The following is a 27721-nucleotide window of genomic DNA, read 5'->3' as shown; positions in this document are numbered from 1 at the left end:
TGGAGGTCTGCTCACTTCATAAAAAAGATTTTAAAGTTAGGAATTCAGTTTTTCACATGAGTATGATTTAAGTTTATTTTAAATGTGCATCATTTAATCATACATAAATCAATCAAATAGCATTCTAAAAATATAGGGATAAATACAGGAAAGAAGTCACAGTCACTGTGAAGTTTATCTTATGCTGTGAGCCACCAAGTTGGATGAAGGAAGAATCTTCTGGTTGCAGGAAAACTTCCCCTCGTAATTTGAATCAACGCCATAGAAGAGAAAAACTGTAATTTGTGGTTGATGTCATTCTGATTCTGTTCTCTTCCTCCTCACCCTGCCAGGAGCGAGACCTTCTGAAAACTTTTAAGATCCCAAATGACACCTTCGTCACCTTCATGATGACCCTGGAGGACCACTATCATGCAGACGTAGCTTATCACAACAACATCCACGCAGCTGACGTGGTGCAGTCAACCCACGTCCTCCTGTCCACGCCTGCTTTAGAGGTGAGCTGTTATAGCTTCTGGTCATTTTATAGATTTTTGGATACAACTTATAAACAACTTTGAGGATCTTGCTCTGCAATGGACTACTTTTAGTACTTTTTGTTAAAAAATTAGTCATAGTTAGAATAAAATATGAAGTAGTGTTGTTTTGAATTAATATGCTTTCTGTTCTTTGTTTATCTCAGGCGGTTTTCACAGACCTGGAGATCATGGCTGCTCTGTTTGCTAGTGCCATCCATGATGTCGACCACCCAGGAGTCACCAACCAGTTTCTAATAAACACCAGTAGGTTTCTCTTCCTTCTTCTTGCTTCTGAACAAAAATCATCATTTTATAAACTTGAGGAATTTAAAATAGATCTTAAGAAATATGTTGAAAATCACAGATGAAATTTTTGGTATCTAAAAGTTAAAACATTTGAAAGATGTAAGTGTTAGAGGTATGTTTGAGACAGAAAGAATTCAGGTCATTTTTAATTAAGAACCATTTGACTTGCTGTGTACCTCATATTAACACATTAATGTGGCTTTTTTTTATTTTTTACTTCAGCTGAACCAGAACTGGCTTTGGGTCATTTTGACACACAATCTTATGTAGATTGGACATCAGCACTCAGATCAGGATGCTGAATCAACTAGAATTTTGTTTGAGGTGTCCTGTAGTACAGTTTAAAAAATGTCTTAACCTAATCCTAACCTTAATCTGTGCAGGTTCAGAACTCGCGCTGATGTATAACGATGCCTCTGTGCTGGAGAATCACCACCTCGCTGTGGGCTTCAAACTGCTCCAAGAAGACAACTGTGACATCTTCCAAAACCTCAGCAAGAAACAGAGAGACTCCCTCCGCAAGATGGTGATCGACATGGTGAGACAGCTCCACTTTTTGCATGACATATTGGTATCCTCTTTAGCCGTACTGTACCTGAACTGCTGAGACAGCAGCTTTATGTATCTTCACACTTTGGAAAGGCTCATCATGTGTTGATGTTCAGTTATAACTGGATGGAACAAACAAAAGGAGAAAGTCAGAGCAGTCTGACAAAGCAACAGAAAAGGATAAATCACTGCATTAATAACAGAGGACATATAAGGGTTTATCACAACATGTGTTAACAACAACATGCAGAACAATCTTATTATAATATAATATACTAAAAAAAGGGATTTTGTTTTGTAAATGGTTGCTCTTGTGGAGATTCAAAATAACCTCAGACCAATAAGCAACTGCAAGACAAATAAACATAGACTGACAGTCACCTCTTTCCAACACATAAATTACATAATTTCATTCATGTACACACTCCCTTCATCCTTCACATCAAAAACAGAACAGCAGACCACAGTTGTCTTTAGAAATATGGAAAAGAAGTTGTACTAAACATTCTAAATGTGCGGTTGTCGTCTTCATCAGGTGCTTGCCACAGATATGTCCAAACATATGAACTTCTTGGCTGACATGAAGACAATGGTGGAGACCAAGAAGGTGACCAGTCTGGGAGTCTTGCTGTTAGACAACTACTCTGACCGCATCCAGGTGAGAACGCCCGCTGCTGATACTGAAAATCAAAAATACAAACTACGTACAGTAAAAGTGCATGGTGTTGTTTCCACACTAACCTTGTTACTTCATTCACAACAAACTGAGGGAGTTAGTTTGAAAGTGCTGCCACCTGCTGTGCACTCAGTGGTTATTGCACCTCATCCACACCGTGTGTAATTGTGGTGATGGTTAAAAATATCTGCACAGTTCTTATCATCACTTTTTCTGAGTAATTGTTGGTAAGGTTTTGAGGACAGTGCACATGTGAAAAAGAGAACCAGCATGAAGTGTGTTTGTGTCTCCTTCAGGTTCTGCAGAACATGGTTCACTGTGCCGACCTGAGCAACCCAACCAAACCGCTGGAGCTTTACCGGCAGTGGACTGACCGCATCATGGGGGAGTTATTCACCCAGGGGGACCGAGAGCGGGACAAGGGCATGGAGATCAGTCCCATGTGTGACAAACACAATGCCTCTATAGAGAAGACCCAGGTAACGCCCACTGACACACAGAGACGTAGTGGGAATAGAGATGTAATAGAGATGGTGGAAATGGAGAAAACAGAAATGTTATCAACTTTAAAAGAACCAGATGTTCATTTTTACTTTTTGATGACATGGTCATTATCAAACTCTGAAGATTCTTTAACACACAAATTCAACCTGAACGATTGCAAATCACCTGCCACCAGAGACATGATTCATGTTCCATCTTACTTCACCTTTTTTTTTTTTACTTTTATTTATTAATATCATTTCTATGATTAGGTGGGCTTTATCGACTACATTGTCCACCCCCTGTGGGAGACATGGGCAGACTTGGTGCACCCTGACGCCCAGGATATCCTGGACACGCTGGAGGACAACAGAGAGTGGTACCAGAGCATGATCCCCCGCAGCCCTTCACCTTCCAGCCCTGAGGAGCACCATGACGAGGGGCCAGGAGGAGAAGCTCTGGGAGCAGGAGGGGCCATCCTCTCAGGAGGTGGAGGAGGAGGAGGAGCGGACAAGTTCCAATTTGAACTTACTCTGGAGGAAGAAGAGGAGGATGAGGAGGAGGTGGAGTCTGACCTGGAGAGCCCCCTAGAGGAAGAGTCTCAGTCAGGTGGAGAGCGGCACCAGGACTCCTCCTCCCCCTCTTTGTCCCCAGACCCCCGCAGCAGCAGGTACCGCCCTCCCTCGCCTCACCCATCACGGACTTTGAATCTAACTGCCATGTCGGTGCGGAGCCCCCAAGGAACGCTGGCCTCCCCGAGACGGGAGGGCACCAACAGAGACAGAGAACTGACCAAGGAGGGCGACGGGGTGGCCTGCTTACGTATGGGCACGTAACAACCAGCACAACCTGCCCCGCCTGAGAGACACGAGTGCAGGGAGTAGTGAGACGGAGGCAGGGCAGGCCTTCACCAATAAAGTCTGTAAAATCACTACAGTCCCTTTACACTGGAGACACCCTCTCTGGAGAACAGAGGGACATTCCCCCTCTGCTTTATTTTATATTTTAACAAGAAGAATCATTTTAGCCTCTTTTGGGTGCTTGATTGGCCTTTGTGTTCCGTCCTGCTTTGTTGTAGCTTTAGTTTGGAGTGTCCCAGACAATGACTGCTGCTTTTTAACTGGGAAGAAGAGTTGAGCCAAGGCGTTACACTCTTAACAAGAACAAAAGGTAAAGGAAATGTCTTCCTCCATTTAAAAAAAACTAATGTTTGTGACATTCAGACATGAGTGGTGAATTAGGATCGCTGTGGTTCGACAGGGTCGAAATAGTTTTGCACCATTATTTTAATTTAGGATATGAAAATACTGAGTCGGTTGGAAGAAGTGAGTATGATTTCTTTACTTAAGAATGATGTGTGAGTTGAGTCATTTTACCAAATACAGGATGTAGATGAGCAGCAAGAAAATCAATGGACCTAAACCTCAGGGTATGAAGAGAAACATAAATCTAATGTAGCACAGATGTAGTGGGTACCCCCGACCTGACCCCCTGACCCCAAACAATCTTTCCTGTTTGATGTACCTCCAAACCAGAGACAAGTGCGGCTTTGTTTAACCTGCGTGTCTCTACATTTAATTAAAACCCTTTAAAGAAAAAATTTGGCAACTGAAGCAATCAAATAATATATATTTAAACCAGCTTGTAGCAGCGCAGAGATTGAACATTGAAGATGACTGAATCCCAGTCTCATCTGTTGAAAAAACAAAAGACACCACCTGTATAATTAGTTTATTTTTTTACCTGAGATGATTTTAAATGAATGGTGTCACTGTTTTAGGATTTGATTTTTGAACAGTTCTGTTGTTGTACATTTGCTGGTCTTGTCTGTGTTTATGTGCTTGAAAAGCATTTTTTTTTTTTTTTATCAGGGTGCCTCCAGTCCGCAGTAGCACTTTACTGTCTCTGCCCTTCAGCTCTTATATTCAGTCACACAAAGGGCTTCACCCACTGTAGGCCTACTGATCACACAAACACAGTGCAGGACATCTGACTCGAGGTACCAGAAGGCTGGGCAGGAAACTAACTGGTTGGTTGATTGAGAATTTCACAAACTTCAGATTCTTAACAGGATTTCACAGACGCCAAACTTTCACAACGTGGAATTTATGTAATTCCAAAATTATCTGGTGTTGTGATTCTTTCTGAGATCCACTGAGACTAGAGTATTTGCACCTCAAGCTCAAATTTTTTATTGTTAACCAGTAAAAGAAAAAGTTTATGGCACAAATAAGATCTGGAAAGGAGCTCAGTGCAAACTGTATGATGTCCTCTTCATTATCATATACAGGTGCAACCAACTCTGTCGACCTTGAATGTTGGCTACAGTTTATTTATGCCCAAAGACTGACAACAGCACAGAGGTTTAGCAACACTGAGCAGTCCATTGCTTTAACCTCAAGCAAATTAGATTTTCTTTTCTACTATATTTATACAGTTACATTCTTTTTCTACCCCTAATTCAGAGACGAACTTAGATTTCCAAATGAATCACCAGTGAGTTACTTTCCTGCCAACAAGTTCTGATGTGGAGATCGTTAGGAGACAGAAATGAATCGCCTGCAGTTCAAACTAAACAGATTGTGCTCCATCAGGTTATCAGTCTTATTTGGTAGATAGTGCTTGACTGGGATAACTGTGTGCCATAAGTGTTGAAAACACACAAACACCTGCCAGCCTACGATGCTTTACATTTTTACACTAGAGATTTTAACCTGATGATTGTATAAGTCACTGACTTTATAGTGTTAGTTTTTACGAATGATTCATGTAAACAGTATTTAATGCAGACAATTTACTAGATTTTGTGCAGCATATGATTAGTCTGTTCAGACCTTTCCTAATCAGATAGCTGAGACTTGAGAATGTGTGTGTAGTTTCAGGACGTTCAGTCTAGAGCAGTGTTTGTCGCCGTCACTGAGGTAGAAAGACCAGGAAGCAGATGAGCACTACACAAGATTATGATGCACTTCCTGGTCAGGCAGTAGTAGAAAACACTAGTCTAACAGTATTTCATTAACTCAGCTACTAAGCTTTATTATCAGCCTTACATGTGATAGGACTGGTTGGAGCCTATTGTTAAAGAGCCATTGTGCAGTTTTTAGCATGCCGAGCCTCAGAGCATCATTTGATCTACAGTAACCACAAGACAGCTATTGTCTGCTGGTGTGCAGTTACAGTTTCTGTTTAAAAAGCACATGTAACATTACAAGTTAGATTTTGACCAGAACTGGCCTAAGGAAGCTCAGACAGCTTTATTCTTAAAGTGTTTGAACCATCTACATTTTCAGGAAGTAAAGGATGTTTTTAGTACAGTTTATATCAAAATCTTACTTTAAAAAAATAAATAAACTTCTGTGCTTCCCTCCATGCGACGTCCGGTAGCTTTCCTACAGCACAGGAAGTGATGAGCTTTTCCATTTCCAATCAGTGTGGAAATACACTGAAGCCCTGTGTGGTTTGCACAAGGTGTGATTGCCACCATGAACAAAAAGTCATGTACAAAGTTATCACTTGATAGACTGATCCCACACTGGGGAAATTCACTCGTCACACCAGCTTGTATACACAAGGTGGATATGAAATTACTCCTGAAGATATGTATATACGTTATGCTGGTGTTAAGGAGTCTGACTCGAATGAAGGACCTGTGGTAGTGCTCATTCTTACATGGTGGGAGTAGCAGTCTGTTGCTGCAGGAGCTGTTTAAGGCTCTAATTTATCCCTCAATTTTTATAGCAAGAACAGGCGTCACTTTTCTTGTTCAACATGGCGTTTATCACGTTGGATTACGTTAACAGTTAAGTCGATTTCAGACAGTTTCCAGTCAGCTGAATGTACCGTCTGTAGCTCGAGTGATCTGAGGTGTCAAACCGGCATGTTTTAACACAGAACTGTGGCTCTTTACAGGAAGACATCAGTGCCATACAGTGTTAAATGTGTTGACGAGTAGCCATGTCTCCGGTCTCCCTCTGTTATTGTGTTGCGCTGATACTGCCACCATTAATGTTCATGCCGTCTCGTTGTCTCAGCCTCTGTGTCGTGAAAACTTCTATAACATATTTATTCCTCAAAACGTGTCTGTCGAGACAAAGTACTGTATCATAGGACATTTGATTTTATGTTCTGGAGAAGTATGTATACATCTTCCACTCCAATGTTTTTGTCAAAGAAAATAACTATATTTTTGTTTCTCATTAAGCCAAAAGAGTCTCGGGAGTTCAGGGTGTTTTAAGTGGAAAATGCCAATAAATTATGGAAATTTATCAGACTGGCTGTTTTTGTTTGTTTTTAAAAAAAGAAAAAAAGAAAAAGGAAATCAAGGAACGCTTCATGGACGAAAAGACTGATTTATTTCACTTGTCCTTTAAAGTGTAAGAAGCACAAAAAAAGATCCACTGCATGATTTTACTCTAACAAAAACTAAACATGTTAGTATGATGATAGTTTGATCTGGTTATCTGGTTTAGGTACATAACTGTATGTATGTTATGATTAGTTCTTATCCTGCAGGTAGCATACAGTTTAAAGTTGTTCAGCAGAAGCCTCTGTTCAGTCTGACCGCAGCTCCAGTGCAGGCTGGAGGCTTCACACCCTGAGGACACAACACAAAGAGTTATAGTCACATCTCATACAGTGAGAAAGTTACTAAATCTTTATTATTCCTGTGTACCTTGCCCCTCTTACACACACCATGTGAGAAGATTCCCCAAACTTCATTTCTTTCACCAGCACCTCGAATATCCCAAAGTAGAACAAGACAGAAATAAAAACGAGTCATCACCTTGTAGAGTTGGCAGACCAAATGGAAAAGGGACGACATCGCCTTGTCCTCGTTCTCGTCTGTGTATTCCTAAAAAACAATAGTTTATCGTCATGATATTTGTACAGAGATTCAGCTTCTACAGTTTGATCCCAAACTGTATTTGAGTTTAGTTTTATACTGCCTTCCTCCTTTATTGCCACTTTTAATGTGCACCTTTTCAATCTCCACTCACTGAAATAATAAATAACATAACTGGATCCAGATAAATATTTACAGTACAGTTAAAATTTAAGCCGAAGCTTGAAAATGCTTGGACACAATTCGTGCTACGAAATGATCTTTAAAAAAGTTCTCAGTGAAACTAAAGTTTTGTCTAAAATCTCTACAACTTGAGTCTTGTCCTCTCATGTCACAACCAGTTTGATCATTCATTGAAGTCAAACATTTCATAGTTTCAGCTTCTCATGTGTGACAATTTGCTGGTTTTCTTTTAAATCCTTTTAAATTTGTAATTTATTTCTAATTTCTATTATTTTGAAGTTTGTATCACTGGACAAACCAAGTATTGTGAGAGCTAGAGATGTAACGATATAGAACATTTGATATCTTAATTATAGTGACCAAATTATCATGGTTAACGATATTATCGCAATATTCTTCTACAAATGTCCAAAAAACACATACATTGAAATTATTTCACGAAATCTTGTGATTTTCTTATCACACTAAAACATTAGAAGCCAAAATCTTATCAAAATAAAACTTTTACATTAGAAAGGGGCAAGCAACTGGCACAGAAAGAGTTTATTTGTATGTGTGATTAATAATAATCCAGTGATATAACTCCACCTAAACAATCACAGGAAACATTTTGTCACTTTTAATACTTTAAGTACTTTGAGTTTACTTGTGTATTGTGTACGTGTGTGGTATTCGATCTGAATACTTCCTCCTTTACGTCAAAGGAGGTTTTGAACATTAAGTTCAATTGTAATTCTGAATTTTTCAAATCGATAAAAGCACAAAAACATATCTGGCTATCATAATTAGAGTGCCATCAGTGTTTTACCCCATTGAAGGTGACCCAGGGGACATGTGTGTGGGCAGGGTTTAGAGCTCTAGTCATGGCAGCGTTGGCGTGCATCAGCTGGTATCCCAGGTCTCCCTTCACACAGGACTCAACAGTGGACCAGGAGACAGAGCGAGTATAGAGCTGGAGACACTGAAACAACAGGACAGAGCATCAGCAACAATACTTACAGATTACAACTACAGTCATCAGGGACTTAGTGAAATTTAAAAGACAGTTATTTTAAAATAAGCTTGCACATTGTCTTATATTTTGTCGTGTGTTTTGTACTCTGGTCCTGAAGAAAAAAAACATTTCACTTTCACTGTTTTTGTTTTGATTGTTTTATATCTGAAAAGAGACTTCTTAAATCAACTTTTTACCATCATTGACATTAAACATTTCTGTAAACACACATGTCTGATGAAACCGATTACTGTTGAATGCTTAGTAATATAATAGTTGAAGATGTTTTGTTTTACTTTACTGATAATATTTCATGTTGCAGAGAAAACATATGTTCTGAAGCCAAGTTATCAGGAGCTTTAACTTGGAGGTCATGGGTGCACCCAAAAACAAAAATCTACAGGGATTTTAAGAACTGTGATTTAGATTTCCATGTCATGAGAATTTGACCGAGTGATCACCATAAAGTATTCGGTGATGTCTGGATTTCCTCCCTAAAGAGATTTAAAGTGGAAATTCTGGCATGTATGCAAGTAAGTACAGGAACTTGGAAACTCTTCATTGTCGTGGTTTTGTATGAGTTATCTATCCAAGTATTCTGAACTTCACTTTGACACTAAAAATGTAACAAAACAAAAACAAAAATAAAAATCTGCCTCTCTGAGTTTGCAGAGCTACCATCTGACTCAAAACATCACTGCAATTATTCTTCAGTGGGTCGGTTGCTGCGGACAACAAATGAACTAAACACCCCTTCTTTCCCAGGTTAGCAAACTTAAACATAGTTTTTACTCATCTGTAAAAAAGGTTTTTAGCTATTTTTTGAAACACCAGCCTTCTTTAATCATAATTTATACAAGACAAAACAGAAACAGGGTCTCCCTTTCCACTTCATACAGCTCACACAATCAATCACAATCTTTCTAAATATTTTCAACTGGAGTCAGGACCAAAACAGTGCAAATAAATAAAGAAGAGAAAAGCTACAGTTTTGTTTCCTGTAGATACTCACAGGCTGGGCAGCATTGAGAACATCTACAGCCGACTCCATGCAGTTGATGATCTGAAATGCTGAGTGTCCCGTCAAATGGATGATACAGGCCTGAAGAACAGCATCAGTCAGTCTAAAGTAACCATGTCTTTGCATTGATTAAAATGTGACAGAGCTACAGTACATGTGAACCTCAATCAGGTTTCCTCTGCATTCAGGCTCTCCGTGCTGACAAGTGAAGGGAGAGTTTCCTGATGGAAGCTCCTACAAGAGAAGGATGATGAGATTTATATTTTTACAGTAGTGAAATATTCCCATCTACATTTTGAGTAAAGATTTTGTCAGTGCGTACCTTTGCGTTCCCGTAGGGGACCAGAGTGACTGTCATGATGTCCTGCAGCATGGTCCAGGTGGGGAAGAGCTGCTGGCTGATGAAGGCTCTGCAGGCTGGACACAGACTCTCATAGTAAAGAGTGACAGATACAGGAGGAACAGACTGGTTTGCTCTGATAGCATTCAGCTCCATACACTGCTTCTGAACCTACACGAGACACAAGACTTCTGTCAAAACATACATTCATAAAAAAAAAAAAATGGATACAATGAGATACACAACACCTGTAGAATATGTATTAAAAAGTCAGTTTGGTGAAAAGAATGTAACAAATTACAATAAAAATTTTAAGAACTGAAATCATATCACAAATTAAAACACTAACATTCACCAAGAGTATCATAAAGAAGGAGGAAACTATTTTCATCCAAACACGGATTTAAGCAAGTGTTTTTGTCTAAGAGGATGATGAATTCAGCAGTTAAATATTAAAAGACTGTCTTTGTTTGAGTTAATTTCATTGTAAATTGAGTTCTGGGGTGTAAATCACCTGGTCAAACATGTATTTTTGAGATGTTGCTGCAGGCTCTGGTGTTTTGTCAGTGAGCATTTTATACTTTATAGATACTCCACAGATTTAAGTTTAAATGAGAATTTTGAATTGTAGCATTACAGCCAATTAAAAACCAATGAAAGCATGACTATAAAGTCTGCAGCTCAATGCTGAAAGTAAAACAAATTGTCCTGTTTGTTTCCCAGCATTCACTCATGTTTAAACTGATTAAGTGTTTGTGTGATTTGACCCAGCGCTGCTTCTCCGGTCACATGAAGAACCACTGGTGTTCAATTTCTGAAGCATGACTCTAATTTAAACCCACATCAGGCAGACATTGAACTCAAGTTACTCTTTCCTCCTCATACATAAAGAAAAAACTGCCTGGTAGTTCAGATATTGACTAGGACACAAGATAACTAAAATAAAGCTCAAAAAGCCTGTAATAAATTAGACTAAATGGAAATTGAATATAAATATATTTTAGTATTTAGCAGGTTTTTCCACTTTTGTGGAAAAATACCGTTGTATAAAACACTTCATATTTTTTTATCATAATCAACATTTTAATCAATCAATTTAAACATTTTCTACTGTGACCCTACATGCTAAATGACTAACATGTCTCCACCGACCCTGTCAACAGACTCCAGTGTGTTTCTTCTACTCACCCTGCACTCTATCGCTATCTCCAGGGACCGGCACCACTGAGATGGAGGATAACGGCAGGAAGGTTTGGGGTGAGACCCGGAGCTCCTCCGGTGAACACAGAGGAGTAAGAACACAACAAACAGTACTGACAGCTTCATGTTTGATTATGACGAGAAAACTCCACACACACACCGAGCATAGATGACTGGAGCTGCTCCTCCTCCTCCCTCGCCTATAATCAGCCTCATCAGCAGCTGATTACCGCCAGGTGAGAGTGACTGGTGCAGCCTTCAGGGATCCTCTGACACTCCTACTTCTGGCTCCTTGAAGATGAGGAAAACCACAATCAATAATATCTGGTTGTTCAAAATTGGGATTAATTAGAGAGGTTTAAGCGTGGAGAATGTGCAAATACACATAATAATACACTAGAAAAAAATAAATTTGCAAATGTTATGATAACTTGTAATGGTCATCTGAAATACTTGGTAATATTGGTATTATATTATAGTGAATATCCCCCTCTAGTGGCCCCACATGAGCAACGTTTACAAGCAACTATACTTATTTCTCATAAAATTAAAAATACCCAGACAGAGAGAAGTGTCTGATTTGTGTCTACATCTTAACTCGACCGGAAACGCAACTGAGTTGAAAAACAAAGCCTTATGGGAACTGTAGTTCTTGAATGTTAATGGAAAAACTCGTTTTTTCTTTGTTTAAATGATTATGTGCGTATGTCTTACATGCCCTTTCAACTGAATATGGACACAAATCTCCAGGAATATTTTCAGCTTTTCAGGTTGAAACGTGAAAAGAGCCGCTGATGAGACGAGCCAGTTACACCGAAGGAGGAAGAGGAGATCTTCAGGTGGGTTCACCTGCACTTTTCGTACTTTATAAACGTCTGAAATCAATGTCAAAAATCTCTGTGTATCTGAGAAGTTCACCTTCCCTGTGCTTGTTTTGAATTGTCAATATTTACCCAATAAGCAGTACCCAAACGTCTAACTGTTGCGTTCAGGAAAAGCCATCTAGGATCTATAACCTCACGGTCATCAGTTAGAAATAAGAAATGTACTTGTTTCGGTGAAAACATTTGGACAATGGTGACCTCTTAAGCCCGGTCACCAACAGCTGTTTGTAGGAACATAAGCTGACATTTTCTTGGTAGAAGAAAAGTTAATTTAAGTTAACGATGCGGGACGGAGCCAGTGTTTTTTCATAGCGACGACAGCCGGCGGTAAATGACTGGACGGGCACTGAAAAGTAATGGCAGGAGGGAAGCTCCTAAAATGTTACAGCCCTGCTATCAATTATCATTCTAATTATTATTACTGACATTATTATCATGATTATTATTATTATTATTATTATTAATATTATTCACAGTTGAAGACTCATCTTCTCCTGTTTCACTACCATTTCCAGAACTAACTGCATCAAGAGCATGGATTATTCACCCACCATTAGCAGTTGGATGTGCTACAACTAAAATCAACAGTGCCATTCTCTGTCATTGCAAAACTGTGGCACTAAACTGGCTAGAGAAACTAGAAGAAACTCCTCGAAAGGTAGGACTCTACAGTATGTGTGGTGATTATAACTATATGGATACCAGTGACGTGCGCTGAGCTTCAGGGCTGGTGAGGCACTGACTCAGATTTACAAACATATGAACCCAACAGAGTAGATTATTCACCATTTGATGGGCAGCAGTTAACGGGTGATGTTTCATATCTCACATCAGCATTCTTTACGCATACAAACTGTAGCCCACGTGACACACATTTCAATAAAAAAAACAAAACCTTATTAAGGTCTTAACCTTAGTTAGTTATACATGAAGTCCATGCGCCTGCTGCACGTGTATCACCTCCATCACGCCAATGCTCGTGCTTCGGTAGTCATGGAGACAGAAAGGGGCGTGGCCAATATGTGTCCAGAACCGCGAAGCAGCTCTGGAACTGCTCATTCGAGCTTGGACTGGACACGGGTTAGGCTGCTGAGAAAGGTCTCTGTCGGAAAGTGGACTGGAAAAGTTCTCCTGCAGACGAAACTGTTGGATTGTGAGCTGAATAAAAACCCAGAGAGAGAAAAATGGACCTGCTGGAAAGTTTCTTCAAACACAGCCCCTGTTTCGGAGCCCCTGCTGAGCAGAGTCAGGCGGTGGATCTTAAATTTTACAGTAAGACTTCTTTTAATGTTGTGCCAAATGTATTTAAAGATATTTCCGAAACCCTTAAATGAGTTTCAGGACAAAGTAGTATTTAATTCATGTAAATTGTTGAATATAACGCAAAAAAAAAAATCAACAGAAACACAGTTTTTGGTGACACTCGACGTTTTCTCGGTGTAAAACGATTATTAGATGGTAAAAATTGACTGAATATCCCGGGACTTGTGAAAAATGTGTCAACAATTGTGTAGTAACTTAAACATACTTATCATTTTATTGGGGGACATAATTTTCTTGCAAAGTTATCGATGAAATGTTATGGAAAAAGATGGCGACCGTTCCATATTTTGAATCAGAGCTAAGAATCTCAGGTTTCTCTGTCACCATGGAGATAGGACGTTTAGGAGCAAACATGTTATGATTTAGTTTAAAATGTATCCATTTGAATTTCAGTTGATTTATTTAATGGGACCATGTACAGTATTAAACATAAACAATTACATTTGATTTACTGCACCAGAGTTAGCTTCCAGCTACTTTTCATCTGCAGTCCCTTCTGCAGACACAGTTAAAACATATTAAAGCACAATAACAGTACAAAGCAAAACACACACAGGACACATAATGCAGTCCCACCAGGATGTCGCGGGCCTTTTTTGAAATATTTGCGGCCTAAAATGCCTGATGTTGCATGCGTTTTTTGTTTTTTTTTAAATTGCGCTGTAAGTTGCGGTGCTTTTTACATTTTTGTTGCGGGAGGAAGTGAAAGTTGCGTTAAGCTGCGATTTGACAGTCGCGCCGTGGGCGAGCACTAAGTCCAAGGCCCCGGGAAGCGGCAAGGTCCGGGCGGGAGGGCGCTGTCCCCGAGCCTTTCCAAGCCGACCCAGAGCCGATCGCGGCGCACTGCCACGGAGGATATGCACCCCACGGGGATTAATTGAAGTTGCGTTGAAGTTGCAAATCGCAACATCGCGAATTCCTGGAGGGTCTGATAATACAAAATACAGAGTTACACACAATAGCATATAATATACACCCACAATGTCAGTGGCTACAGAGCTGAGTATCCTTTAGCAGACTTTTTAATTTGGTTTTAAATGTACTGATGGAGGAGCAGCTCTTTACATCATCAGGTAGGTCATTCCACTGAGTTGTGGCTTTCACAGAGAAGGCTGATTGCCCAAATGCAGAGCGACGGAATGGTATGGTACAATCTGGTACAGAGGATATTCTAAATTTGAGAATAATCTAAAATTCTCAAAGCTTAGTGAATTGTACTTTTCCAGTACCCTACAGTGATGGAAATGCATTGCCTTTTTGTGTAGAGTTTGTTTGTGTATGGATTTAATAGGTCACATGGTTGTTTCTCCAGCCTGCCCCCAGCATGTAATACAATAAGACATATGGGAAATAATCATAGCATGCATAAATGTCTTGGCTGCGTCCAAAGAGAGACAGTTTCTGTTTAAAATTTGCTAGTTGTACTTTATGCTTTTAACTGTTTTTTAAACATGTTTCTTAAAGTTCAAATTTGGATCCAGTGTGACACATAGACAGTATTTCTGCAGTAAAGATGTCTACTGTTCAGTATACTGTTTCTATATTCCGATCAGTACAGATATTTACTGCGCGCACAAACACACACACACAGTATACTGAGCAGTAGACATCTTTATTGCAGACACACAGACAGTATGTCTGCAGTAAAGATGTCTACTGTTCAGTATACTGTTTGTATATCCCTAGCAGTATAGATATTTAGTGTACACACACACGGTATATTGAGCAGTAGACATATTTACTGCAGACACGCAGACAGTATGTCTGCAGTAAAGATGTCTATTGTTTACTGCAGACACACAGACAGTATGTCTGCAGTAAAGATGTCTACGTTCAGTATACTGTTTGTATATCCCGAGCAGTATAGATATTGACTGTACACACACACTCATGCAGTATAGTGAGCAGTAGACATCTTTTCTGCAGACACACAGACAGTATGTCTGCAGTAAAGATGTCTACTGTTCAATATACTGTTTGTATATCCCGGGCAGTACAGATATTTAAGGTACACGCACACACACATTGTACTGAGCAGTAGACATATTTACTGCAGACACACAGACAGTATGTCTGCAGTAAAGATGTCTACTGTTCAGTATACTCTTTGTGTATCCGGAGCAGTACAGATATTTACTGTACACACACACAGTATTACAGTCACGAGCACAGGGAGAATTAGCTTGAATCTTACAGGAGAAAATCTTCTCTCTGCTAGAAAAAAGAGCCATTTCTGTCGTATCTCCCGAACAGAGTCTGTCAGGTTTTTACTCCAGATATTTCCTCGCTGCTGCGTCTAGTAAGACCGAACGATTGGTTTTCGTCCATGGATCTGAAAGACGCTTATTTCCACATTCCCATTTACCTCCCTCACAGATGATATCTCTGATTCACCTTTCAGGGGGTGTGCTACGAATACCGTGTGCTCCCATTCGGCCTGTCTCTCAGCCCGAGGGTTTTCATACAGTGCACAGAGGCCACTGCGGACTGCGTGACGGCTCTGCGCCACTGGTGGGCCCCATCTTTCCTGACTCAGGGGGTGTCCATGGGCACTGTCTCATCCAGAAAGGTGGTCACCACGGATGCCAGCCTATCCGGCTGGGGTGGCATTTACGAGGGCAGGTCTGAGAGGACACTGGAGCCAGGCTCTCCAACGTCTTCATATAAACTTTCTCGAGCTCTCAGCTGTGTTTCTGTCTCTGAAACACTTCCTCCCGTTCCTTTCAGGCCGCCATGTCCTGGTGAGGGCGGACAACACAACGACGGTAGCGTATATAAACCATCAAGGGGGTTTGCGCTCTCGTGTGTTGCACACTCTGGCACGCAAACTGATCCTCTGGAGCAGTGTGCACTTTCTTTACCGGGGGTGGAGCGACTGCAACTGTGGGCCTTGCCCATGAGTGGCTCAATTTGACCACTGCTGGCTTCCGCAGAGTGTGGTTAACACTATACAAAACGCCAGAGCTCCATCCACTAGGTCTCTGTATGACTCTAAGTGGGGAGTGTTTGAGCGGTGGTGTCTCCAACAAGGCCACATCCCTTTTCAGTGTTCTGTGCCAGCGATACTGTCTTACTGTCCTGTTTTTACAGGACCTGATTGATAAAGGAAAAGTCTTTTCCACGGTTAAGGTTTAGCAGCTATAGCGGCCTGCCATATAGGATTTGGGGACAAAACAGCGGGCCAACACCCTTTGGTGTGCCGGTTTATGAGGGGCACGCGTAGGCTTCTCCCTGTCTCCAGACCACTAATACCTCCGTGGGATTTAGCGGTGGTTCTGGAGGGGCTTAAAGTGAAAGTGAGTGATATCCATGCACTCTCTGTGAGCCCTGCGTGCGCTCAGTTTGCCCCGGGGAACACACGTATGGTTCTGGAGCCCAACCCGGTCTTTGTACCTAAGGTGGTGGGTTCATGTTCCCTGATTGAGCTCGCAGCGTTCGCCGCTTCTCCTGGAGAGCAGCGGCCGCACATGCTGTGTGCGGTTCGAGCTGTGCGTTCTTATATGGAAAGAACACAGAAAATCAGGAGGAGCGATCAGCTGTTTGTCTCCTGAGCTGAACCCCGAAAGGGAAAGCCGGTCAAAAAGCAGCACCTCGCCCACTGGGTGGTGGAGGCTATAGCTTTGGCGTATATGAGCAGGGGACTGCAGCCGCCGGCGGGTGTGCGTGCGCACTCTACCCGCGGGATGGCTGCATCGTGGGCTTTATTTAGGAGAGTGTCTGTTCAGGACATTTGTTTAGCAGCGAGTTGGTCCTCGCCTCTGACTTTTGTCCAGTTCTACATGCTTCACGTGTCAGGGCCGTGCGTGGCAAGCGCGATCCTGGAGTCCTAACTGGAACCCATGTACCTTCCCTACTGGCCGGTACTTGTTTGATAAGCTGTCTGGCAATACGGGAGCTACCATATCCCATAGCGAGACACCGAGTGAATATTATGAAGAAGAACGTTTGGTTATCTAACATAACCTCAGTTCTTAGAATAATATGAGCGAGGTGTCTCGCCAGGCGACCCTTCTTGCTGGGCGGTGAGAAGAGGTTTGCTTATTGAATTAGGGGAATGTTATCCGCATGCACTATATATAGTAGATGGGACTACTGGGTGCGACGCGGATGAATACATTCATCCAATCAGGATTGGCGGATTGAGATAAATGCTTCTATCAGGGCTGCAGGAGGCTGCATCCCATAGCGAGACACCTCGCTCATATTATTCTAAGAACTGAGGTTATGTTAGATAACCAAACTTTTTGTGGGTTTTCTCCAAGTGCTCTGATTCCCACACATGTCGAAAGAAGGAGTTGTGAGCAGCATAACTGCTAAATGCTGCTTCACCGTGTCTGGTTTGAACTCTGTGCTCCACTATCTGACCTGAGTCAGTAGATCTCAGAGCCATACTGGGTCTATATTCTACTAACATGTCGTTTATGTATTGTGGGCCTTAACCATTCAGTGATTTGTAAACTAGGAGCAGAACTTTAAAATCTATTCTGTGGCTAACTGGGAGCCAGGGTAAAGACTTAAGAACTGGGGTGATGTGCTCTGATCTCTTTGTTTTGGTCAAAACTCGAGCTGCTGCGTTCTGAATGAGCTGCAGCTGAATCCAGTCAAAAGACCATTACAGTAGTCAAGTCTACTGGAGATGAAAGCATGGATCAGCTTCTCCTGATCAGTTTGGGACATAAAGCCCTTAACTCTGGATATGTTTTTAAGTTGGTAGAAGGCTGTTTTGGTGACTGATTTTATGTGACTGTTAAAGGTCATCTGAGTCTATCAACATGCCAAGGTTTCGGACTTGGTCTTTAGTTTCTAGAGACAGTAACTCAAGGTGTTTACTGACAGCAACCCTCTTCTCTTTATTGCCAAAAACAATGACCTCATCATCCAATTTTTGACTTGCTCTAGACAGTTACACAATGACTCTATAGGACTGCAGTCATCTGGGGACAGCGCAAGATATATCTGTGTGTCATCTGCATAACTATGATAGTTGACATTAGAATTCTGCAGAATTTGACCCAAAGCCAGCATATATACGCTGAACAAAAGGGGTCCAAGAACTGACCCCTGAGTAACCCCACATGTTATAGCCACTCGATCCGATTGATTACCTCGCAATAGTCACAAAATAACTCCGCTCTTCCAAGTAGGACCTGAACCTTTCTAGGACTGTTCCACAGAGTCCTGCCCATGTTTCCAACTTGTTCAGCAGTGTGCTGTGATCGACAGTGTCAAACACAGCACTGAGATCCAGCATGACCAGAACTGATCAACCTTATGTCATTTAACACTCTAATAAGAGCTGTTTCTGTACTGTGGTGAGCTCGAAAACCTGATTGAAATTTGTCAAAAAGTCCACTGGAGTTCAAGAAATTACAGAGTTGATTAAAAACCACTTTCTCAACAATCTTGGCTATAAAAGTAAGATTTGAGACCGGTCTGTAGTTGGTTAATATGGAAGTATCCAGTATTCGCTTTTTTAAGAGTGGCTTGATGGCAGCTACTTTTAGGGGTTTAGGAAACATGCCTGATTGAAGTGAGCAATTTATTATTTGCTGCAGATCTGTTTGGACAGATTTTACAATAGCTTTAAAAAAGTCAGATGGCATTGTGTCAAGACAGCATGTCGATGGTTTAAGATGCTGAACTGTTTCTTCTACGTCTTTTTGATCAACTGTATTAAATTCTGACATCACAGTTGATTAATTTCTAGGCGGTTTTAGGGATTGCATCATTTTATCATTTTGTAGATTTGTGTTGATATTTAACCTTATCGATTTGATTTTTTCATTGAAAAAGCGAGCAAATTCATTGCATTTTTCTTTGGAAGAGAGTTCTGAAACTATCTCTTTTGGCGGGTTTGTAAGCTTATCAACTATAGCAAACAGAGTGTGAGTGTTGTTGATGTTCTTATTAATAATTTTAGAGAAGTGTTGCTGTCTAGCCTTGATTAACTCATGATTTTTCTCCATTTGCTCTCTGCTTTCCTGCATTCTGTTCCTCCATGGTGATCTCTGTCTACTCAAGGTCATCTTAGTTTTAATAGGTGCAACAGCATCCATGACATTTGAGATTTTCCACTTGAAATTATCCAGGAGTTCATCAACTGTCTCTGCGCTCACAGTTGGTGACATCGCTATAGCCTCCATAAACTTAGCACTAGTAATCTCATTTATGTACCTTTTCCTAACAGACACAGAGGTTATCTGAATGTTTGGAATTATCTGTAAGTCAAAGAACACACAGAAATGATCAGAAAGAGCCAAGTCCTTAACAACAACAGAAGAAATGTCAACAACTTTAGAAATAACCAGATCTAGAGTGTGTCCCAGGGTGTGTGTGGGCCCTTTCACGTGTTGGACAAGGCCAAAGGTGTCAAGTAGAGAACAGAAGTCTTTGGCATAAGTATCCATGTTATTGTCTATGTGAATGTTAAAATCCCCAGTTATGATAAAAAAGTTGTAGTCAGTGCAGATAACTGACATCAGATCAGCAAACTCATCGATGAATTTTCCTGAGTACATTGGTGGTCTATAAATGATTCGAAAATGGACTTTTGGATCACCCTTCATTAAAAAACTGAGATATTTAAAAGAACTAAAATCACCAAATGTAATGTCCTTGCACTGAAATACTGATTTTAAAATGGCAGCAACACCCCTGCCCTTCTTACCACTTTGACTCTTACTCATAAAACTGTAATTTGTTGGTGCTGCCTCATTAAGAATGGTAACACAACTACATTCAGTCAGCCATGTTTCACTAAGAAGTAAAAAGTCTAGATTATAGGTCATAATCATGTCATTTACTATCAGTGGTTTGTTGGCTGGAGTTGGAGTAGGGCTATCCTTGTGGGGATAACAGGAGACACTGGTAAGTTCCGTGGTTGACATGCTATACTCAATAGATTGGCAGATTTAAATGAACCCTTTTTTATTTCTCATCAGTTTAACCACTTTTCTGTTACCTGTCATCACAGGGATTGAGAAGGGTATCTGAACTCCATGGGGCCCTGACTTTTCCTGGTGAAGATTATTTATATCAGTATTGCAGCCTGGACCCGGCACATATCAGTCAGACTCACAGATATGATGAATCAAAGGAGGTGGGGGGGCTCGGTGACTTTTAGTCGAGGGTTGTTTCCGAGGTGGAATAGGTGGGGCTGGACGATGTGGTAGCTTAAGGGGAGAAAATAGGGAATTTTGGTGTGGTGTTAGTTGGATTCCCATATTGACAAGACTCTTCATCCTGTCCAGGGCCGGTCTTAGCTATGGGCAATGTGGGCAACCGCCCAGGGCACAGTGTCCGTGAGAGGCGCACGAGCCCCGAAAATGAAAAAAAACCTCGCCAATTTTCTATACGGCTCATCAAGTTAGCGGAGCGGGCGCCCCCAGGGGGTTGGCAAGGTGGAGGGGGGCGGCGGACAGACTGATCCCAGGGTGCAAATGTGGCCAGGACCGGCGCTGATCCTGTCAGTGAAATCCAGAAGTGGGGAGTCGTCCAGACTGAATGGAGACAGTTCAGGGCTGGGTGGGGTCTGGGGGGGTGGAGGTTGGGTGTCCCCTGTTGGGGCTGGGGGAGACTCCACTTGTTGGGGTGAGAATAATGATGTTGCCGGTTCTTTCTGGGTCTGCTGTCTTCCCTGTTCAGTCCTAATCTCAGCACCCTCACCAGAGCGCCGCCTTATCTGTTGTTTTGGATTGTCTTGTCTTTGGTCCTTGGCAGTGGCTGCTGGTGTCTGACGCAGAAAATAAAAAATGCTGGAGCTTAGCAGCTGTACTCCTGATTTCTCCATCGGTCTTAAAGAGGTGCCTGCATTCCCAAAAGATGCTGAAATTGTCAATAAAGTTTATTGATTGAGTAGCACATGTGTCTTTGAGCCATCTGTGTAGCATCATCAGCCTGCTGAATCTCTGTTAGAGGTCCACTGAAAAACCCCTCTGTATTTAGACATTGGACTCTCTTCATCAGATCAACAAAGTCCTTTTTTAATACCTCTGATTGTTGCTTCACAACATCAAGGGCTCCTGTGTGTATGATGAGAGATTTAACTGTTGGATGCTCAGTAGCAATCTTCAGGATCTTCTTTGAGATATCAGACACCATATCTTTGGTAAAACAGAGTACTTAGGTCAAATAAACAAAGAACTGTGGAGGAGAATAATTTCAATATTTACATCATAGTGTTCGATAGAGTCTAATTCAAATCAAATCTTTGCTTCTATTTTTTCACTTCCAGATGAAGTGACTTTTGTTGTTCTGACTCAACCCAGTTAAATTAGTTATAATCTTCATTACAAACTAACTACAACTAACTCACTACAGCCTAATTACGCAGAGGCCTTCTCCTCTTAGGCTTTAATCACGTCAACACAGGGATAAAATCTTGGGACGACTGAAAAAGTAACACAGCACGACAGACACGAAATCCCTCAGAAATCACTTACTTCAGTGCCCTATGTTGAGTAAAAAAAAAAAAAAAAAAAAAAATATATATATAATATATATATATATATATATATATATATATATATATATATATATAGAGAGAGAGAGAGGAGAGGAGAGGAGAGAGAGAGAGAAAAAATGCCTATCTAGTGATTATCTTTCTGATTATGGTCTTTGAACAGAATGACTAAAAAAGCTAACTAAAATAAGCATTCACGAGCAAAAAAAATATAATTATTCTCCTTCCCTTTGTGGTAATCTGTGAAATTCCTCCAACTGCTCTGTTGTTGTCCTGCTGCTCCACACCAACTCTCTGGATGAAGTTCATTGAATCACTGACAGAAAAACCTGTTAGTTTACCGAGTGTGTGCTGTTCCATTGACTGCTGTGACTGCTGCTCATTGCTCCTCTCCTCCAGGTGGAGGCGCTGTAGGACAAACAAACACAGCTGTTTTTTAAAGGTTTTTCATGGAAACAAGAAAAGAAATGTGCAGTGATGAAGCTGTTAAACATAGACGGAGTTTGTTGTTGACCGTGTGTGTTGTCCAAGTTGTTGAACAGTACAAAGAGTGTAAAAAGACTGGGTCCCGCTGTATTACCCAGGGGGCTTTGACCTGCTTCTTTTCCGACCTGGGCCGGTGCACCCCTCCATAGACGCCCTGGTGGTCCCAGGCTCCCCTAGAAGCACCATATCGATACTGAGCTTAGTGCGGACACCCGATCGACATCGTCTGCGCTATACACTTTATTCAAGTGTTTTCACACTTGACAGTGATGAATGTTGACTTGATTCAGATGTTCATGGTGGACTGCAGCAGTCATTAAGGCTTGATCTCAGTGTAACAATTACACAATTTAACACAATTGTGGGATTATTCTCACCACAGCTGTCTCTGTAGCAATTTGACATGTAGGCCAGTCGTTTACCAGTTATCACTGAGAGCATGGTGATGTATGTCTGCATGTACAGTGTAAACCATAGTGTTTAACCACTACACACAGCGTGTCACAGGATTTAGTCTTACCAAACACTATAAATCTATGGCAGAGATATTTTAAATATTATGTGCAGTAAATTTTCTAATCTAGGCTGCAGACTATGCTGTTTAACAATGCACACAGTACAGTGTGTAGTCTAATGAGGCTGTATGGTAAGCTTCATTGAGGTTGGAAACCTGTTTTGTTTTGACACCTGGGCCATATTCTTCAAATGTGGCTTGTCTAATTCAGGCTAGGTGTTCTCAGGGTGAAATAATACTGTTTATTCTGATCCAGCTAATTTGGCTCATTGAAAGCAGTTTGAGGGCTGATTGATTAATCCTGGATAAAGTTATCTTGAATAAAAGTGTGTTCAAGAAAAGAGTCATCTGAGTGATGATCATGTGGTTGCAGATCACAGCAATGATCCCAATTAACCTGCATGTTCTCTGAAATCAGATTTATATCAACACTCATTATTGATAAAGACATTGAGGCATTGATACTTGAAAGTTACTTCATAGATGTGGTTTACCCTAGTATGTCTTGGTCACGATCCAGCTAACTGTCAATAAATCTGCACTTTGGCAACTTTGGTCTTAAGGATTTGCTGCTCCAGATGGACTTCAAACCATCTTTAAAGAACCAAAAATATAAATAAATAAATTCAGATTAATCAAATTAATCTAAACTTTATAATTAAACCTGGTTATCCACTTACAAAAAACAGGAGTATTATTACTACAAATGGTAAATCTATGTGCAGAATTTCATGTGGTACTGTACATGTGGTACTGTACATGTGGTACATACATTGTCTCTAGTTTTTGTAGTAATCATATTATGTGAATACTAAATGATATTTGTGATGTATATTGGTTTATACTATTGGTCCATGAATCCTGGCCTGTCGTATTTGATCAAACACCACCTCTAAATAATTGTGTTGAAATGCTCAGTTTATCAAATAATGCTCATAACAACTCATTAAACCATCATCTCAAATTTATTTGGGGATTTAAAAGTGCATACATGAACAATGATGTTCTGAAGTGGGTAAGGTCAGGTTTTACTCCAACAAAAAATGTTTTTAAACCATCAGTTTTTCATCAGATATGATTCCTAAAGAAAACACAAGCTAGTTTAAAAAAAAGCTTAATGTTATTGCATAATCAGTACAGTAAATGAACATTTAACAATAACAGTGTTTTTGCACAGCAATAGGTTTATTAACAAAGGACTAATGCTCTAAATGCTTTAGATGAACACAGAAAGACCATAGTCCAAAGTCCATACAGCCACAATGGAAAAATTAAAAATCAAAGTTGCAGAAACATCATTTCAACAAGTACTACCTTGAATGCGATGCAGACAAGTAGAGGTATTTGAACATATGCACAGCTCAAACATTTTAAAAAACTCCAAATCATTCCCCAAAACGATGTGGTTTCTGTTTGACATGTTTCTACTAGATCCACTATGTTCATGGCATGGAAGAAAGTGAACCAAACTCCCTCCTAACCTAACCCATAACCACACCAAACCCTCAAGCAACATAACCATTTCTATACTTACATGACTTTATCTATCACTAACGTTATACCAAACCTATCTGTACTTTTTATACTGTGCCTGCATAACCGGTTACTTCACTTAACTACATCTAACCTTGTACCTAAACATAGCCATTTCTGTATAACAATCTATTTACCACACAATAAGCCGATGTCGACCAATTCTGCAAAAGATTCTAAATTGCATGTAGTGCAAATGTTTTTGAATATTCAGTGCAAACAGTTTTTAATTAATTATTCCTACACCATCTGTGCAAAGTAGTATGATTAAAGTTGAGCAAATGCTTAATTAAAATGCTTAATGCTTAATTAAGGTTGATGAACGATTGTTGTTGTGGTTAAATGTACACAAAAAACAAAGATTAATTATTGGTCTGAGACCAAGTTTTAAACCCTGGTCTTCATTATCAAAAACATTTTACATACCCATCCGCAATCCCAGCTTTCCAGCTTTTCCCCTCTGCCTAAGTGATACACACTACTTTCTGCGTTGTTGCTGAACATCGACATTGACGTAAATCCCGTCCTCCAAAATCATCCAATATGATCTTAATTCCTAGGGAGGAGGAACTATCCGAAAAATACATTCCCTTCTGGCACTTAAACCTAGCTGACCTAACTGTGGAAAATTGTTACCACTAAAACCTTCACCTTTTCATTACACCCCAGAACTTGACAAACCAGGTTATCTACTTTTTAACACATATACCATTGCTGTCATTCACTTATTCTTGCATCTAGAAAGTCCTTCATTTAAGCAACCATTTGGGTTAAACAAAGGTTTGTAGCTGTCATTACTACACCGCACACCAGTTAGGTTGACTCATTCTCCCATGCCATTAACCCCACAGTATCTAGCACAAAATTTCAGAAATAAGAACTCACTGATTTGAAACCTCCTTGGTGGAAGGTTTTATGGATCATGCGCTACTTAAAATAATTAAACAAAGAAGACAGGATGCTAAATCTAAATGGCAATCGCTTGTTTTTTCTCTGTTAGTTATAAACATGACATTTACGATGTTGAAGGGTCAGCAAGCTAGCTAAATAGCTTACCAACATAGCTAATACCAGGGTGTCTATTTAGGTAGTTATTAGTTGGACATAGAACTACTTAATATGATTGCATCTCAAAGTACCTAATGACACACATTTTATGATATAAGTAACCAATTATTCTCCTTTTGAAACTGTAATCATTTTGTTACGTGTTTTCAGAATATCTTCATTTCATTTTTGTTTGTACAATAATAACAGTAAAGTTACGAAGAGAGACAGTGACAACAGAAAAGACCAAATTATGCACATACAGTTACATATATGTCTGACTTTACAGAACTAAATACTACTAAGTGGTCACCTCATTAAAAAGACAGAGAAAAAAAATATTTTAAAACTCATATTAGTGCTTTGTCAGTGCTACGACATATCAATCTCATGAGCAACTTGTCCATATTTAGCACCACCACGTCTACCTGCTTCAGTACCTCCACCTCACATGAGATACTTGTGTGCAAATGCTATGCTTTAAATCTAAACCCCACACAGCAGTGGTGTAGTCTATGTTTGTGCACATTTAAGCTGTACACCTTTTCTGTAATCCTGCTACAAATTAACTGGGATATGTAAAGTTTCAATATTAAATACATTTCAAGTTATGAACTTAATTTAACACTCAATCTATTCAATGTGAAAAAAGTAAAAAAAATAAATAAAATAAAAAATACAGATACCTTAAATGACAAGGGACAGATACCTACAATTTCGTTTCACATGCCAGACATGCAACCTACATATTTACCCTTACATAATAATAGCCATTTAGGTGCATAATACATGTTAACTATGTAATAAGTTACATTAGATGAATGTAAGACAGGATGAAAGCAGTCTAAGGACAGCAGGTGTGAGTCATCTATCCCTTAACTTAACAGTATATTTGCTTTTAGACTACACCACTGTTACAGAGTCCTAATTTGTACACATACACAGTGTAGTACTGCTTGTCCATAAGCACAGAACAGCATGAACAACTGACCAACATTGCAACATGTGCTTCAAAGAGTAAATAGACATAGGTTAAAAGTCCTATTTGCATCGCCATCTAGTGGTTATGGCACACTCCATCCACAACCTGAGCAGCACTTAACATTTTACTACTGTGCAACACTATATCTCTTTTGTGTGGTTACAAACAGATCACACCCAACATGAAAGCCTTTTCATTTGCTTTCATAAAGTCATCACAGTATCACTCATACCGTGTGACTGATGGGTGATCTCCTAGAGGTGCATTTAAGGAAAACTACAGCAATGAGTGCTTAGCACCGATAATGGACACAAAGCAAAAAAAATAAAAAAAACATTACAGAATACGGCTAACCATGAAACAAGGGTGAAGTTATAGTACCAGAACTGGTAACAAAACAGCACCCAGCCGTAGTCCATATTCTGATTAGTAATACATATAATACCTAAGTAATCTGTTACACATGGTGGCATGCAAAATCAAACATTTACACTTTTTCACTGCCACGAAGTAGGAATTGGACACAATTTTTCCAACTCCCTTCATGGCAATAAACTGATAACTTCAAGTCACGCAACGAGCATCAATGTGTTTGACGGACAACAGCTAAGAAAGAAGTGCATTTTAAGGTGACTCATTTAACAGGAAATGAAAAATGAAAGTATTGTAATCAAATCAATGTAAATGTAAAAATTAACTATTTTTATATGTTTTAAATGAACTCAAACTGACTATGCTAGTTTTAATGACTACTGTATTCTCCCTGTATTTTGAGTGATTCACCGTAACCACAAGCACCGCTTCATTTCCACTCACAAAGTGCATTATCAAAGGAATCCCTGTTACCTATAGGGTAACCTATAGGCCTGACATGTAAACAATTTTTGTTTCAAAATGAAATATATCACTACAGACTACAAATTTTCCATCACCATTTTGAAGATACCTCACACTTAAGGAGAGCTGTGTAGCAACATTTATCAAACAAGTGATTTCCAATGTGCTGTTATTTGGTCCACTATAGCTGGAATCATACCGTGTTAGCTAGTAGCTAATTAGCCAGCAATGCTAGCCAACATGCCTGCAGAATTCAAGCAGACATGGTCAAAAAATCAGGTCAATAATATATCTTAATGTGTAAAAGTAACACATTTTTTACAGCTCCTTTTTAAATATTATGTATAATTTTGATATACATTTTGGCCTCTTCCAGCTGTACACTTAAGGTCATGGTAAAATGTAACAATTATCTATATATATCTATATATCTATCTATATATATATATATATATACATACATACATATATTTCATTTTGCTATCTCTATATATATATAATAATTTTTTTTAGGGGGATTTGTTTTGTTTTTCTTCTCATA

At 39.9% G+C, this 27721-nt stretch overlaps 2 protein-coding genes across 10 annotated transcripts in view; one reads left to right on the top strand and one right to left on the bottom strand.

Moving 5' to 3' along the window:
- Positions 1 to 6797, top strand: part of LOC104930919 (cAMP-specific 3',5'-cyclic phosphodiesterase 4D) — an 84692-nt gene extending 77895 nt beyond the window's left edge. For all 9 annotated transcript variants that reach the window (XM_019268618.2, XM_027289928.1, XM_027289927.1 and 6 more), the window contains 6 exons: positions 333 to 497; positions 683 to 782; positions 1208 to 1362; positions 1909 to 2031; positions 2346 to 2528; positions 2805 to 6797. In XM_019268618.2, the coding sequence (XP_019124163.1) occupies positions 333 to 497; positions 683 to 782; positions 1208 to 1362; positions 1909 to 2031; positions 2346 to 2528; positions 2805 to 3368 (1290 nt within the window). In that variant the 3' untranslated portion in view covers positions 3369 to 6797. The remainder of the gene's footprint in view (positions 1 to 332; positions 498 to 682; positions 783 to 1207; positions 1363 to 1908; positions 2032 to 2345; positions 2529 to 2804) is intronic.
- Positions 6798 to 6864: 67 nt separating this feature from the next.
- LOC104930920 (gamma-interferon-inducible lysosomal thiol reductase) lies at positions 6865 to 11343 on the bottom strand. The gene is made up of 7 exons (XM_010745817.3): positions 11102 to 11343; positions 9896 to 10084; positions 9736 to 9807; positions 9565 to 9654; positions 8367 to 8519; positions 7316 to 7384; positions 6865 to 7126 (listed from the first exon to the last, which is right to left on the bottom strand). Exons 1-7 carry the CDS (start codon positions 11237 to 11239, stop codon positions 7067 to 7069), a joined length of 771 nt encoding a protein of 256 aa, XP_010744119.3. The 5' UTR covers positions 11240 to 11343; the 3' UTR covers positions 6865 to 7066.
- Between the last annotated feature and the right edge of the window lie 16378 nt (positions 11344 to 27721).

The sequence above is a fragment of the Larimichthys crocea genome, chromosome XVII (genome assembly GCF_000972845.2).
Source record: "Larimichthys crocea isolate SSNF chromosome XVII, L_crocea_2.0, whole genome shotgun sequence".
Classification (NCBI taxonomy): domain Eukaryota; kingdom Metazoa; phylum Chordata; class Actinopteri; family Sciaenidae; genus Larimichthys; species Larimichthys crocea.
Note: the sequence above shows the minus strand (reverse complement) of the source record. Positions and strands in the feature narration are given on the sequence as shown.

What these genes read in the sequence shown, in the direction of transcription:
- LOC104930920 (XM_010745817.3), bottom strand. Translation starts at nt 11,239, where the DNA reads ATGAAGCTGTCAGTACTGTTTGTTGTGTTCTTACTCCTCTGTGTTCAC. An exon ending in GCAGAGGAAACCTGATTGAG is followed by an intron (nt 9,655 to 9,735) that starts GTTCACATGTAC and finishes GCTGTTCTTCAG; the next exon opens with GCCTGTATCATCCATTTGAC. An exon ending in CCTGGGTCACCTTCAATGGG is followed by an intron (nt 7,385 to 8,366) that starts GTAAAACACTGA and finishes ATTGTTTTTTAG; the next exon opens with GAATACACAGACGAGAACGA.